This window comes from Papio anubis, chromosome 6 (assembly GCF_008728515.1).
Source record: "Papio anubis isolate 15944 chromosome 6, Panubis1.0, whole genome shotgun sequence".
Classification (NCBI taxonomy): domain Eukaryota; kingdom Metazoa; phylum Chordata; class Mammalia; order Primates; family Cercopithecidae; genus Papio; species Papio anubis.
In genome coordinates, this window is record NC_044981.1 from 390,165 (window position 1) to 406,639 (window position 16,475).

A 16,475-nucleotide genomic window follows, 5' to 3' on the forward strand; every position below is an offset into this window, starting at 1 on the left:
GACATTAAAAAGTGGTACTAGCATAGTTTTACTGAGAAATCTGATAAACCTTTGCCCAGGAACCAACCAACCTTAATAACAAGGTTACTTCATTTTTTCCTTTTCTGCCTAGTTGAAAAATATATAAACAACAAAGTGTAACACTAAGAAAACTCACTCCATTAATTTCTACCAGTGTCCCTTTTGCCCAGCCTTTCTGCATGCCGTGACTGCAGAGTGGGGAGGCCACAGTTTTCAGGCAGGACGCAGAGCGTCCGCAGCTGTTCTGAGCCGGCGGGTGTGTGTGCACGTGCAAAGCAGCAAAGCAGCAAAGCAAAAGCATCCCCGAGGTCACACAGAAAGGGAGAGAGGCAGGAGGGTGTGAAGAAGCAGGAAGAGGCTTTCGCAGCCTCGGGGAGTTTGCTCTGGCTGTATCTAAAACGTTCACCTAAAATGAGTCAAACATGAGGTGATTCTGAAAGATCTGGGTTTGCTGCCTTTCCCGCATTTTCTTCCCTCACTTTTCCACAGCTCAGGTGAGGAGTGAACCAGCTCTAACCTTGAGGGAGTTTTGCTCTAGAGAAAAGAAAAGAGTATCATATTAGCCATTCAAGGTGAACCACGGGAAGGAAGGGACCCGTCCGAAGATGGACTAGCAGTGTGGGCGCGGGCGGCACGCAGAGCGAACGGGCACTGACAGCAGAAGAACACAGGCGAGGAAACAACTTGAAAACTGAGCTGGTAAAACCACCGACTTGTGCATTGAACTCGCTTACCTGTGTTATTTTTTCTATTCCCTGGAAGTTGTGCTTTTCAAAGTGTTCTGCGATATTTAGGAAGGTGTGACGTTCTAGAAAGCAGCAATTACTTAGGACTATCAAAAGGCGCTGTTCCTAAAAGCAAAACACAGTTTTAGAAAATCACATTTATAGTGCTAGAGAGAAGAGCTGATTAACACTGGCCAAGTTTAATTATAATCTCTGCTCTTTAACGTCAATATTCAATGCTTTGCTTTTCTTGGCTGCTTCTTTCCCAATATCGTAACATAAAGAGAAACACAATAAAATCCTGCAACTTCACTATTTGCTTAGAGTTACATGCAGTATACTAAAGAATCAAGTATTTCCTTTAAAACTTAACAGCTCGTATGGAAAAACAGATTGATAAAATCCCATTAACCAGGATCAGTTGGGAACTGGGATCAGTGTTTCTTATGAAAAGTGTTCTACTACATTGTTTACTGAATACTTTGTATACAAGAAAAGGCTACGGGAATAAATATTTTTAATAATTAATTACATTTAAAATGTAGAAACTATTATAAAATAGTTCATAAATTTTTTATAACTTGGAAGAGAATTATACTGCCATACATCTGTATGATGGGCTCCTTCAAACACCTGAGGCCATTAAGAATCGTTTGTGTTTGCGGAAGAAAACAAGGAACAATCTCCCTCTAATGGGCAGTGAGGGTCGCTGAGGGTGGAGGACTCCAGCTTAGGCTGCGGTCAGTGTAGCCAACAGGAAAGGGTACAAGCGAGTTACTTCTACATTCTCCAGGGTTCTGTCCACCTAAAGTAATTTCTTATAAAAATTACCAGACACAAATGCTAACAAACACAGTATCCTTTCACAGTTCAAAACCACTTGGTAAATAAAATTCCAGGAACTGCCCTGATGCTGCTGGTGCGGTTCACCAGGGTGCCTGACCCATGTCCCGCAGGCGGCGGCCTTTTCTGGAACAACTTTGACTAATCTAGAGCCTTGACTTAGATCCTTTGACTAAACCTTTGGCAAAAAAAACCCTTTCCATCACATACTCTGCATGCTCCTTCTGTGCATAACCAGAACAACTTATAGTAAAATAATTCGATATAGTAAATGTGGATATGTGAAAAAAAGATAACATCCTTGAATTTAATTGCCAAGCATATTTTATATCTCCCAATACTTTCATTTAGCTCAACAGTTTCCAAAAACTTTCTAGATTCTTTTATTTCAAATGTTCCCATCTTTATTTCTGGCAGAGTGTACAGCCTATTCACTACCTGCTTTTGGTCAACAAATGTAAATAAAAGGCCTAGGGATTATTAAAGGATTGTCAAGCAAGTGAATGGCCTTGAATCACTCTATAGATAGGAAATGGGGTATAAGACAGGGTAAATAGGGTTGTATTATGTATAATACTCCTCCACATTTCGTGAATAAACAGCCAGAAGGAAAACAGTGAATAAGCACTGGAAACCCGTCCAGGTGAGGTAGGGACGAGGACGCAGCATCCCCTCCAGTCCCTGGGCCTGGAATTACCATGACACAGTCCCTGCAAGGACAAGGAATAACTAAAGGTGACATTTCATCAGCTGCCCTCAACACGCTGTTTGCCTCAAAAACCTCAGCTGGTTGCTCAGTTTTGAAAATCAATCCTTAATTACTTTTTCCTTCCAGAATCAAGCCTCCTTATCTTGCAGACCTGAGCCTGCCACATCTTCTCCGCCCTGTTAATTCTCTTTGTTTTTCCCATTGTAATTTGCACGGCTCTTGAAACACAGAAAAGCTATTTGAGTGATTTAAAGTCTGACTCCTACAAGCACACTGTTGCTCAAATCTAATCATTCAGACGCAGTAAGAGTGGAAAGAAAAACTGAACAGCGTAGACTCTCAACCCTGGATGACTAATCAGAAGCTTATTAACAGCTACGATGGAGACGTGTATTTGAAAACAGCAGCTCCACCTATCAAACGCAGCACGTGCAGGTGACGAATACGGTCTCATGTTACTTCAGTGATTCCCCACAGCATCTCTATGACGCAGGCGTCACCACCACAGTTTTGTTCAGGAGAACACGGGGCCTGCGCCCGCTCAGCGATGTGCCCGAGGTCACACAGGATGTGATCCAGTGTCTTCTGACTCCGAATCTAGATATCCTTCTTACCATAGCTGCTTCCCTTCTGGATAACAGAACAAGACCCTGAGAAGATCGCACCGAATCTAATGAGATAGCTTTCAATGGAGAATACAGAGGAATTGAATTTGGTCACAAAAAAACCCTGGAGAGTAAGGCGGGAGAGAGGAGGCCCTGCAACCTGCAGAGACACACGTGAGGGGCCTGGGGGTCGTTAAGAATAGTCTCAGTGCGAGTCAGCAGAGAGCTGCAGCGTCACGGGTCACAGGGAGCCCAGGGCTGACTCCTGTGCTCCACCCACTGGAAGAGGCACAAGAGCAGGACCACCCCAAGTGCAGGGACGCAGCACACCAGCAGGGAGTGCCTCAGGATTCAGAGCGCCAGCAAGGGGAAGACTCCAGCAGTCTCTGTTCGTTCGGGAGGCCCTCTCCTGCAGCCCTGTCTCCACAGGACTCCCCTAGCCCGCTGCATTTCCGTCCTCCACAAGCCCCTCAGCCCTTGAGGCTGCCAAGCATTCCTTGGTTTAAATGTGATTTTCCATCCCTCTCAGGAGTGCTGTGCTGCTCTATCCGGATTTCCTTCTATCTCTCTGATGAACCCTTTTCAGGGCAAACTGAGGCCCTCTGCTACTGGTGAGCCCATAAATACTGGCACCCTCAACATTATTTTTATATATTTGGCCCTTCTCTCCTCCAACGAGGGTGGGGTTCCCCAGCTTCCCTCGCCTTCTCTCGGCGCCCTGTTGGAGGAGCACAGAGTGCCTTGGCGGCTCAGACTGGACCAGCTGGCTGCTTTCCCTACAGGATTTCCCCCAAGTGGGGACCCCGACCTCCCAGGCACTGATGACGCTCTTTAGGTTACAGCTGGAAAACACTGAAGGATCAACCATGTCGCTCAACAGCAGAAACCAGCCCCGCCCTGAGGCAATGCTTGAAACCCTCCTGTCAAGTCCATACCCAGGCCCCTCACTGCCAGCACACCGGGGCAGGACGTCGCTCCCTGCTCTTGCTTGTGAGGACTCAGGGCCGTCCCCTGCGTGTCGTCCCCTAATGCTCTGCACCGATCACCCTGCACTTCACACTTCTTTCTTTGGAACGCCAGCTGACCTCGCTTTGGGATGGCTCGGGATGGCTGCCACCACTCCTGGGGTGACTCCACCTGCAATTCTGGCTCAGCAGAAGAACCGGCATTTTCTTTTTTGTTCAGCCAGAATTCTTAGTGTTCTTATCTACTCCCAGGCCTTATATATTGCTTATGTACCGCTGATTCACAAATCTGTATCTATATTTTTTTCTCCTGGGATCTAAACAAGGACATTCAATCACCCACTGGATATCTCTACCTGTATGTCACCCATTCAACAACAAAAACAAAAAAGGGTTCTCTTGAACCTGTTTTTTCCCTGAATTCTCTATCTCAGTGAATGGTATCATTCTCTACCTAGTCATCCAAGGAATTGAATCTAGAATAATTGTTTAAATTACTTGGATCAAACCATATTTTTTCTAATATACCAAATTCCTTATTTAGGTATTCATACTTCAATACATAGCAGAAAATTTGGGTCAAACCGTTTTCCCGTGAGACAGACAGACACACACAACACACACACCCCCTTCAAACTCATCACAAACCAGGGAGGGTTATTGATTATTATTTTTGTGAGATGGCGTCTCACTCTGTCACCCAGGCTGGAGCACAGTGGAGCCATCTTGGCTCAGTGCAAGCTCCGCCTCTTGGGCTGAAGCGACTCTCCTGCCTCGGCCTCCTGAGTAGCTGGGATTACAGGCGCCTGACACCACACCAAACTAATTTTTGTACTTGTAGTAGAGACGAGGTTTTGCCATGTTGGCCAGGCTGGTCTCGAATTCCTGCCCTTAAGTGATCCACCTGCCTCGGCCTCCTACAGTGCTGGGCTTATAGGTGTGACCACCATGCCTGGCCAGAAAGGGTTATTTTATTTATGACAGCTAGAGTTTGAGTTTCAACAGATGAATTTATACATATGATAATATATGTTTGTGAATCTTCTTGAATACATGTATACATTTTAAAAAGTATGTGTGTATATATACATACGTATATAAGCAGTGTATGCATACATCTGTTTGTGTGTAAGTGTGTGTGTGTGTAGAGTTGAGGCTGTGCTCAGATTAAAGGCTATGAGGGAACTTACAGAAATAAAACAGAGAAAAGCAGAACTTCTCTGGCTGAAGAGGCAAGAGCTGTGAGGGGGAGGCACCCTGTCCTCTGCCCCCTCCCCAATCCATCATGGCAACTCTCAAGCACCAGGAACTACAAGGCACCCATTTAACACCCGGAAACCACACAGACGCAGACAGTATGTGGAATGCCTGAAATGGCAACTTCAGCTGAAAATGTGAAGTGTGAAATTCACGTAAATTACACTTTCCTGAACATTTCACATAACAGAGCTCCAATGCACAGCACAATGTCCTGCACCGCATGCTACAGCAACGAGGCAGGAACAAAGTAATGAGATTTGTGAAACTGTTGTCACACAGTTTAAAACGGTCACTTTCTAGTTGTCGTCTGACTTACAGAGGTCAAGCTGAAGTCCTCATGGACACTTCCAAACAAATCGGGGGAAGAAACATCCACAGAGAGGCTGAACAGAGAAGCAAGTAGAAACAGTTACAAATAAACCACCCAAATCCAAAACGCAATGAACTACACGCAAATCTAAAAATGCAGTGAACTATATGGAAAACATTTGGTGAAAGTCACATAACTTTTTTTTGTTTTTTTTTTTTTTGAGATGAAGTCTTGCTCTTGTCCTCCAAGCTGGAGTGCAATGGCGCGTTCTCGGCTCACTGCAACCTCCTCCTCCCAGGTTCAATCGATTCTTCTGCCTCAGCCTCCTGAGCAGCTGGGATTACAGGCATGCCTGGCTAATTTTTGTATTTCTAGTAGAGACAGGTTTTCACCATGTTGGCCAGGCTGGTCTCAAACTCCTGACCTCGTGATCTGCCCGCCTTGGCCTCCCAAAGTGCCGGAATTACAGGCGTGAGCCACCGCGTCTGGCCAGAAACTTTTAATAAGTGTTTTAGACTTAACAGTTAACAGCTCAAAGAAGGTACTATGGATAATCTGTGAACACGGGCAACGTGAAATTTAATCCATAATATTAGGGATCTGACTGACAGCAAATTCCTGGTGAAATAATGAGCTAAAAATATGAAATCAAATAAAAGAAAACCTAGAAGAATTAAAAACTTATGGGGTCTCTAGGGAGGTGACAGTTTTATATACTGAGAAGCAAAAGCCAAAACCAGTAAACAGACAAACATGGATAAATTCCCAAATTGTCAACTGAAGATGTAAGAGGCATTTATTTCAGTATTATCTGTGTCAGAGCATAAAGTACACAGAAGTTACACATGCCAAGTATAATTCAGAAAGAACAGATTTCTTAAAAAAAAAAAACACACACACACACAGCACTTTACAATGCTGTCCTATACAACAGCATCATGAAAGAATTACTACATGGATTTGTAAACATCAAGAGTTAACACGTGTCCACTGGAGCTCCAATAACTAAGCTTGACCCAGACATAATTCTACCAACATGCTTAGTCTCTAACAAGAGTAATGGTGCCTTCCCCTAACACCAGACTCGTAAAAATAATCAACTAGGAGTTATATATTTACATTTAATACTTTATTGTTTATAAAACCTGTTCGTTGGATAATAAGCTAATCATGTCTTCAATTTGCTTGATACATCTCTAATAAGGCAAAGATGAGTTGAAAAGATAAACTACAGAAAGAATATAGGTCAAATATTTAAAAAAATATTACTTTAATATGAATAATCTTTCTTTCTTACTAGAAGTCTTAGGATATAAGACCAAGTATAAAATTTGAGCCTGTATTTTTAATTCTCCTAAATGCACTAATGAGATTAGTTTAATTTTTACTTACTGTGTAGTATCTATATCTGCATCAGGCTTGGTGCTCAACTGTTCCAGACAGTATATAAAAACCTAAGTGAAAAAATAAGTTTCAGAACTCTCAGAGGAATGAACTCCTAGGTATTAATCTATTTGGACATTAAAGACAACTTTACATGAAGTAGAATTATAGATCTCATTAGTGGTGTGGTGTTGTGTGCATGCATGAATATGTGTATATACTGTGTATGCCCCATTAATGATGAAATATATATCCCATCCATATCTATCACGTAAGTAATGGAAGATTAGAAGTGCCTATGTTTTGATCAATTATTAAGCTTGTGAAGATATTTTCGGAAAAAGACTTTCCCTCATTCACTCACCCACATTCTCAACTTTCTGTGCCTGCAAAGCACTGGCTCCAAGAACAATACTTTACATCCCAGACAGGACGTGAGCAACTAATTATCACTTAATTTACATTGTGCTCTAACAGAATATATGTGAGGTACCAAGAGAAGACAAAAAAGGGGAGCATAACATAAATGAAACATTTGGGTATCGCTAAAACAAGTTGGAATTAATCTTACGTTAAACTTTGTTACCCACTTACCCTAAACTATTATGTCCACAGACAAGATGAAAAAAGAATACATATTTAGTGAACATCGTCTGCAGATTATGAATAGGAGAAGGGTTGACTGATACTTAGTATTATTTGAGGCTTTGGGCATTACTGCTTTCAATTATTACCTGCATTATATTAATGCTTAGTTGGCAAACCTCCTCCTGTGTTTTAGGTTGTTGAAAGACCTGCAAGGAAGAATTGTGATTAAACTTTCTGCACTTTGCTAAGAAAACAAGGCTTTTTGTGTATGAAGTCAGATATAAACAGTTAAAACGTGGAACACTGCTTCAGGAGTGGTGTCCTTCCTCTAAAAGAAGGACACGCGTGAAGAGTGGGCCTACTGGGTGGGTCTCCTCACTGTAGTGACTCGGGCTGGAGACGACAATGCAGTCCTGGGCTGATGGTCAAGAGCCAGGCCCATCAATCGCTGTCCACAAAGTGCTGTCACTGTAACTGCTCTACCTACAATACCTGCACTCACACTTTAACCTGCATCAGCCTGTCTTGGAATCAGACATCAGCACACCTACGTAGTTAAACTAAATGGAACAAGCGAGCAAAGAGGGAGAAAAGATCTCGCAATACGATGAGTCAAAACTTTACAACTGTGATTCCCGAGGGCTCCTGGGAAACTGTGGAGTCCAAGTGGAGCTGGAATACTTACACTGGCCTCTCCCGGCTTACATTCCAGGACCCCCTTCAGCGACTGCAGAGAGCACACGATGCACTGTTCAAACTGACATGGCTGAAGGGAAAACAGCATATCATAAAATTCAAAAACAAGCACTGGCTATGAAGACATATTTAACACAAGTGAATATGGCCCCAAGGTCCACATTTTCCAGATTAATGGAATGGAGCAGAAACACAATGTGAAAAGTAAACTCCTAGTCATTGAGTTTTAGGTATGACATATGTTTTGTACTTCGTATTTTAGAATGAATCAATCTTGAGACTCCAAAGTATATCTAATTCAATTAAAATAAAACTCAGATTCGACTAAAAATTTTCTTCAAAATTCTACCCTTCTAAGAGGGCAGTACACGATGAGGAGCAGATACAGGGGTTTATATACTGAATGCGGATTCTGAGGTATGTTCTGGGACGAGCTCAGTCTCCCAGATCTTCCACATCTCTGGAACTGTCCAACAAAACTTAACGTTACTAATAATGGCCTAGAGGATGCAGAGGATCTTTATATCAGATAGACTGTAAACAGTCATTTTCTAGCTACATTAAGTCAGAAAATGAAACTTGAAAATATGCCCAACCAATGGCATCTCAAGATAAGCTAGAATGAATCTTAGATCCTAAGGGTGTTTGTTTTCACTTTGTGCCAGGAACTACTCTAGGTAAGGAAGACACAGGAGTAAGAAAGACAGAATTCTCATTATGTGTACATTTCAGGCAGGAGACACGACCATGAAAGTCAGTTGACAAAATGGTTTAAAAAAGTATAGAAATAACATAATTTAAAATAATAAGTGCCATGAATAAAAGAAGTAGAACTTGGCCAGGCGCGGTGGCTCACGCCTGTAATCCCAGCATTCTGGGAGGCGAGGCAGGCAGATCACGAGGTTAAGAGATCGAGACCATCCTGGCCAACATGGTGAAACCCCATCTCCACTAAAAATACAAACATTAGCTGGGTGTGGTGGCGGGCGCCTGTAGTCCCAGCTACTCAGGAGGCTGAGGCAGGAAAATCGCCTGAACCCAGGAGGCGGAGGCTGCAGTGAACTGAGATTGCGCCACTGCACTCCAGCCTGGGTGACAGAGTGAGACCGTCTCAAAAAAAAAAAAAAAAAAAAAAAAGAAAAGAAGTAGAACTCAGAGACTCAGAGAACAATCATGATGGGGGATCTGCTTTAAATAGGATGGTCATAGAAGGCCCCCAAGACTGTGAAAACATTGACGCTGAGACGGGAAGAGCGAGGGGAACCAGCCCTTTGGGGAAACAGGGAAGGAGAGGAGCAAGTTCTCAGAGGAGGACAGTGTACACAGCCTGCGGAGTGGGCAAGAAACCACCGGGAAAGCAGGACCGCAGGAAGGTTGTGTGTCACAACCACCGAACCTGAGCACAGGTCTCGAGAGATGGGTGGGGCTGGGTTTCATCCGGAGCGAGACACGGAAGGCACAAGGCTCAACCAAGCAGCTGTGTGCAAAGCACTGGGAGTGAGAACCTCTCTTCAACACATGCATTAATTTTTAAAAGAGTTTGGGAAGAAAACTGAAGAGAAGAAAGGAAATGACATCTACATACATCTTTTAAAAGACAAGTTTATTTTCTTATGGAAAGGAATCCAGACTTCATGGAAGCTAAAACAATGTGCCTCAGCTTTAATGTCATGTTATGACTGCACCTGGAAACCACCAGAGGGCATTATAAAGAATACTTAAGAGTGAAAGTACAAAAACAGTAATAAAATAAGAAGTAGAGGATGAAATACCAACTGCACAGAAAGCATTTAAAGAGGTAAAATGTTTGTTAGGTTACTGACCTTACTCATCTAACCTGCCCACCTCAGAAGGTAACTTAAGATGTTATAATGATAAATATTGCTATAATATTGACAATCGAATCTGAGATTCAACCACAGGCCATTACATGTTGATGTTTGACCAGGTGTGGTGGCTCACACCTGTAATCCCAGCACTTTGGGAGGCTGAGATGGGTGGATTGCTTGAGGTCAGAAGTTCAAGACCAGCCTGGCCAACATGATGAAGCCCCCTCTTACTAAAAATACAAAACATTAGCTGGGTGTGGTGGTACGTGCCTGTGGTCCTAGGTACTCAGGAGGCTGAGGCAGGAGAATTGCTTGAACCAGGGAGGTGGATGTTACAGTGAGCCGAGATCCGGCCACTGCACTCCAGCCTGGGCAACAGAGCGAGACTCCGGCTCAAAAAAATTAAAAATTAAAAAAAAAGTATGTTGATGTTCATGTGTGGTTGTTTAGATATCTTCTATTATAATTTGGACTCAACTTTCTTATTAATTTTATTTTTATACCCATACTAATATAATAAGTAGAAACAGAATACTAGAAAGTTCAATGAGTGCTTTCGGTTGAACTGGGAGTAGGTGATATCACCTACAAGTTCAGTATTTCTTTTTTCTCAAAAGAAAGAGATAGTCCTATCTCTGTGTATTGTCAGTGAGTCATCCAATTTAGATGACTGTCAAAAGTTATCACAAATCATTCCAGTTCTTCTGAAAGAAGAAAATTCTCAGAATCTCAGAATTATCCAAATTGAAAAAAGGCAGAAACCATTTTCAACATGAGAAGAAAACAGGATGCTTTCGAGTGAGCTGTTTCAGACCTCTGAAGCTCTGCTCAGAGAGTGCCTCAGCCGAGGGACAGTCACAGTGAGGCAGTGCTTGACCCTGGTGTACTTAATGGGATAAGCAGCATTTTCCTATCCCAGGCACAAGGAAAGAAAAAAAGTTTTCTCGTCTCAAACAAATAGGACTGGCACTATGGAAATCTTAAGAAAATACACATTTTCTTAGATTGGTATGTGATAAGAGGTTAGGGTTATACAACTTAAGTCACTGTTCAAAGTCTAAGAATTTTATATACAAGTCGGGTTAAAATACTAATACTCCAAGCTGGAATCTAGACTTGTGCTCTAAGCATTGATTCACCTTTTCTCTTAAGAGGTCCATGCAGAATAGCTAAAACAGACTCAGTGTTATCAGGTCTGTCGTGGTAGGACGCTTCTTCAAGGACCTCTGGCTAGACCACGTCTTGGCTGACTCTGGACATGCTATTTCCTAGGGCTCACTCATTCGCAAGGTGCACTGGGGGTCAGTTCTTTCGTCCCTGCAGATAGTTATGTGGCTTGTGTGAGAGATCAAATGTGAAATTAGTTATTTTATGGTTGCAGTTGCACTAGGATAAAGTTTAAAAATCAACTACAAAGAAGCTTCTACAGTAACTATTTCAGAGCATCTTCACAGAAGCTGATGTACTACAACCAGGCAAACGAGGTCCCGAGGTCCAGGGAAGCACACACTGGCGGACCACATGCACTGCCCTGAAGAAGGACCTGAAGCCAATCCCTGTTTTATGGCTCAGAGTTACTGAATTTGTGGCAGATTTTAAGAATGAGGCATAGGACCTGGACAGCAGACTCTGCTTCCTCAAACTGAACACACCATCTTTTTCCATTTGCGCATAACTGGCTCGAGGCAGGTGTGTCTAACCTGCCTGCACCTGCTTCCTCTTGGGCAAGTGATTCAGTGGACAGTGGTCCAATGATCCCTTTTGGCCTGTTTTCAAGCTTGCTATGATAATTAGAATAGGTTTATATAAAAGAGCTCTGAAAATAGTAAACTGAATGTATTATTATCACAGTAGCCCCAGTGATCACAAGTATTAATTTAACAAATAAAAATCCTTTATGTTTGTCCAGAGCTTTGCAGTTTACCAGGTGCTTTGGTCCACAGGACATCACCGTATCCCAGCCCACAGCACTGTGAAGACGGGCTCTGCTCCTTGTTTACAAACTGAGACTCTAGGGTCAGACAGACCACATGGCTTCTTTAGGATTGAACTAGGTTCGATTCCAAATCAAGTGCAATAAATTTCCCCTTCATACCAGTGCTGCCCAATAGATGTAGAATGTGAGCCACAAACATAAGCCATGTAAGAAATTTTAGATTTTCTAGTAATTACGTTTTTAAAAGCTTTTTAAAAATAAACTCATAAAGTCAATTTTCATATAATCTATTTAATGCAACCTATCCAAATATTATTATTTCCCACGTAGTCAATATAAAAAGTGGAGATGGTTTACATTCTGTCTTTTTGTGCAAGTGGTGCAGGTCCATACCTTTCTCTAGAGATTTAGTGTGAGGGAGAATTAACTACAGACTAGTTGCTCTTTAAATACAAATAATTGTGACAAGTAGAAACCCAACCGATTAAAATTTTCTTTCTTTTATATTTTGAGATGGAAGTTTTGCTCTTGTCACCCAGGCTGGAGTACAAGGGTACAGTCTCGGCTCACTGCAACCTCCGCCTCCCGGGTTCAAGTGATTCTCCTGCCTTAGCCTCCCGAGTAGCTGGGACTACAGGCATGTACCACCACGCCTGGCTAATTTTTGTATTTTTAGTAGAGACAGGGTTTCACCATGTTGGTCAGGCTGGTCTCGAACTCCTGACCTCAGGTGATCCACCTGCCTGAGCTTCCCAAAGTGCTGGGATTAGGCATGAGCCACAGAACCTGGCCTAATTAAAATATTTTTATAAAATATAAAGCATTTAAAATAGAATGATAATTGACTTATTAGAAATAATAAACTTCCCTAACTCATTTTAAGCATGATTTAATTTGCAAAAAATTGTTAGTAAGCATTGCTTTTCTAAATCACCTTGTCATATATAAAGTAAGGTACAATGATATGTTTATATTAACTTAAGATAGGACCTTGAACTTTGGAGGAATAGAATAAGTCAAAAATTCCCCAGCCCCCAGAAGACGGTTCATGAGAAGTACAGTCGGCCCTTCATGCCCCAGGTTCTGCATCTGTGAATTTCACCAGTGGTGGAACTGACTGGATAGGGAGTCCAAGGATATTGAAAGCCAACTTCTAGGGGCTTGAGAATCCTCAGATCTTGGTATCATGAAGGGGTCTGGAACCAGCCTGTGCTGAGGATACCAAGGAACGACTACACAGAAATTCAAGGGAATTTAAAAATACTATGCAGGATCATTGTTTCTTGACAACCTGACTCATCACTGGTTTGTAAATCTGGGCAAGAGTCAAGACCATTTCATTCTAGTTTCCTTATCTGAGGCAGAAACTGCTAGTTGCCTCCTAGAATTGCTATTTCTTCTTCTTCTTTTCTTCTTTTCTCCTTCTCCTTCTCCTTCTTCTTCTTGACACAGAGTCTCACTCTGTCACCAGGCTGGAGTGCAGTGGCGTGATCTCCGCTCACTGTAACCTCCACGTCCTGGGTTCAAGCGATTCTCCTGCCTCAGCCTCCCGAGTAGCTAAGACTGTGGGCGTGCGCCACCATGCCCAGCAAAATTTTCTATTTTTAGTAGAGACGGGGTTTCAGCATGTTGGCCAGGATGGTCTCGATCTCTTGACCTCATGATCTGCCTGCCTCGGCCTCCCAAAGTGCTGGAATTACAGGTGTGAGCCACCACACCTGACCTATCCTTTTTTCTTAATAAGGTAAGACAGAAAACAGGAGCAGCCACGTGCTCTCCCAGCCTCTGCTGCTGACAGGGACAGGCATGGAATGTGTTCCGACCAATTAAATGGAGAGGCGCTGCGAGCTACGGCTCCTGGGAGGGGACTGGACTTCCTTCCTGACAGCAGCCAGGCCACGAGTGGCCACGAGGCCAGCCTGAGCAGGAGGCAGTGTGAAGAGTCATGGGGAAGGACAGAGGCAGCCCCGGACACTGACTGCAGGACCACGCTGCCAGGCTGCTGTGAAGGACAGAAGTCCCTCCCTGGTGAAAGCCACTGGGATGTTTCGGCCGCTGCCTGGCCATCGTCACGGGCACAGGTACCCACAGGACCGCGAGGAGCACCCGTGAGACAAGTGTGAAAACCCGTGAAATCATGAAGATGACTTTCAAACCTAAAAGTCCCAGCTGAAAAGAAGAAGATTCTAGAAACAGGTGACAGTTGGCTGCCTGGCCTGAGAATGTATCTGCAGTGGTCTGTGGTGGTGGTTTTTGTTTGTTTGGTTTGTTTTGGCTTTGGAGCCAGCAGCATCATCTCTTCTATCCTGCTTTTCTGAAAAGCTCAAGTTGCTAAGTAATTCAGAATTAAGCATACTCTGTTTTTAAAAAAGTAATTCAAACAAAAATAGTAAGTTATACAGGATGAAAAGGGTCAACTTTAAAAGAAACCCCACTGTTTTCATTAACTTTTTAATATTTACAGTTAGTGTTAAGCAAAAATGTCTCTGAGAAGAAAAACTTTAAGAAGCTTATATTTATTTCTATTTAGAGCTGCAACATATGGAGCACATACTCCCTGTTAATATGATAAACCATTTATTCTAAATACACACTAATGACTAATAACTGAAAAGAATTTAACTTACTAGAGAAGTCAGTCCTTCATTATCAACAATCCAGTCTTCTTTTTCAGCTAATCTCTTTATTTCTATATGAAAAGAGGCACACAAATACGTTTTATTAGAATAATCTCAGTACATTTTATACAGATTAAAAATTTATACAGGTTATGGTTTTTAATTGTTTTATATAACAGGTTTGTAAAAACTTGATGAAAGTAGGCAAAGAATATAATTTTGGTAGACTTGAGGATTTAAGTACTTATTGTTCACTGGATTATTCTAATAAGATATTAATGTAAATAAAAGTTTGTACTGCATAGCCCAATTTGGGGAATTCTAGGTTAGATTTAATGACAACTTGAGACAATGATTTACTACTTATTCAGGATTCTTCACAACACTAGACATGTACAAAATAAGTCATACAGTACTTTTTTTCCTAAACTTTCTGATGAATAATTTGGATGTTTTTTGAATCCTACACATTCCTGACAGGGGCAATATGATTCTCAGTTGGCTAAGGGAATGCCACCTGCTCAAACCTTCAGGTTCCTAGGTGAGGAGGAGGGAATAAACTAAGAGGGGAACATCCAGCTTCTCACCCGGGTTCCATTCCCTTCCCGTTTACACAGTATCACCCACCAATTTTGCAGGGGTGTAAGCTTCCTACCTAAAAAGCCTGGTAGTAGACAGTAATGGCCTGTGCCATTTTAGCAATATTCTTGACTATTTTTGAAAATATTTAATAACCAAAAGTTTGCTTTGTAAAGAAAACCTTTATGTTGTTTATGATTTTAAAGTAGAAAAGCCTGAAAAATTTAAAAAGTATAAAGAAAACAAGACTCATCTATAATCTCTAGAATCCAGAGAACCAACACTAACAGGGTTTCCTTTGACTGGACATTGACTTCTACCAATTAAAATTTTAAAACACACATCCATATATTTTCAAAACTTAGATCAGACTTTATGTACATTTTAGACCCTATGTTTTCTACTTAACATTTATCATCAGGATGCTGTTACATCTTTAAACGTTTTCAAGTGTATCCATCTTAGTTTCCGCACACTCTTAATTCTCAACTAAACTGATTTGAAAACACATCACAAAAAGAAAAACACTCCATTCAGCAGCTAGAAATAAGATGAATTAATATATTCAAATTTCCAGAAGAGTAATTTTCCCTAGTTTTCAAGGATTTGGAAACCAAAAGGAGGTGGCACATGCAGGTAATTGTTGTACAGTAAACATCACCAATTTATCTCAACACACCTTCCGCCGTGTGCTGCAACGTGACCATGACACAACGTACTCGGAGATCCAAAATGAGATCCTGGATGGTCTGTAACACGTCATTAGGAATTTCAAGGGCAGTCAACGATTCATGAGTAAGTCTGCGAACAAACACATCCAAACAAAAGTGAGCAGAGTGGGATTGCAAAGCAATTCCTAGCATCACGTTCACTGTATAATCATGCCTCATGGAGCTTACAAGCTACAGCATGAGGCTGAAAACAGAAACAGACCACAGCAGGGACTGTACTATAAGAATAATCCTGAGTTAAACAACAGAGAAGATGCATAAACAGAAGAACATTCTCGTCCAACATAAAAACCAGGAACAGTGAGGAACTTAGCTGTCAGATGACGAACAGGAAACAGTGGAGGCAAAAGGACACAGAGAAGGAAAAGAATTTCTTCTTTACTGAACGTATTAAAAATATTCCATACTGAGTATTTTCTTTCCAAAAAGTTAAGAAAGAAAAAGTTCCCCTTTCTCTGATAATGTGCCCGCATTCACCTTACGGTCTGGATGGCGTGAGCGAGCCACTGTCCGGAGAGCTCGCACTTCACCTCCCAGCCTCCGTACTGCTTGGCTTCCCCATCCCGGATGCTGAGGGGCAGCAGGGCTCCACGGGCCAGCTTCACCAGCGAGTGCATGACTTCCTGAATCATTTTCTAGAAAACCAGGAACAAGCATAACTGCATTCTAATGTAATT

At 42.2% G+C, this 16,475-nt stretch overlaps 1 protein-coding gene across 8 annotated transcripts in view; it reads right to left on the minus strand.

Moving 5' to 3' along the window:
* Window positions 1-16,475, minus strand: part of EXOC2 (exocyst complex component 2) — a 200,665-nt gene that overhangs the window by 54,497 nt on the left and 129,693 nt on the right. For all 8 annotated transcript variants that reach the window (XM_021936926.2, XM_021936925.2, XM_003896943.5 and 5 more), the window contains 8 exons: window positions 16,276-16,433; window positions 15,747-15,868; window positions 14,498-14,559; window positions 8,095-8,175; window positions 7,556-7,615; window positions 6,831-6,892; window positions 5,445-5,511; window positions 756-872 (listed from right to left, as the gene is read on the minus strand). In XM_021936926.2, the coding sequence (XP_021792618.2) occupies window positions 756-872; window positions 5,445-5,511; window positions 6,831-6,892; window positions 7,556-7,615; window positions 8,095-8,175; window positions 14,498-14,559; window positions 15,747-15,868; window positions 16,276-16,433 (729 nt within the window). The remainder of the gene's footprint in view (window positions 1-755; window positions 873-5,444; window positions 5,512-6,830; window positions 6,893-7,555; window positions 7,616-8,094; window positions 8,176-14,497; window positions 14,560-15,746; window positions 15,869-16,275; window positions 16,434-16,475) is intronic.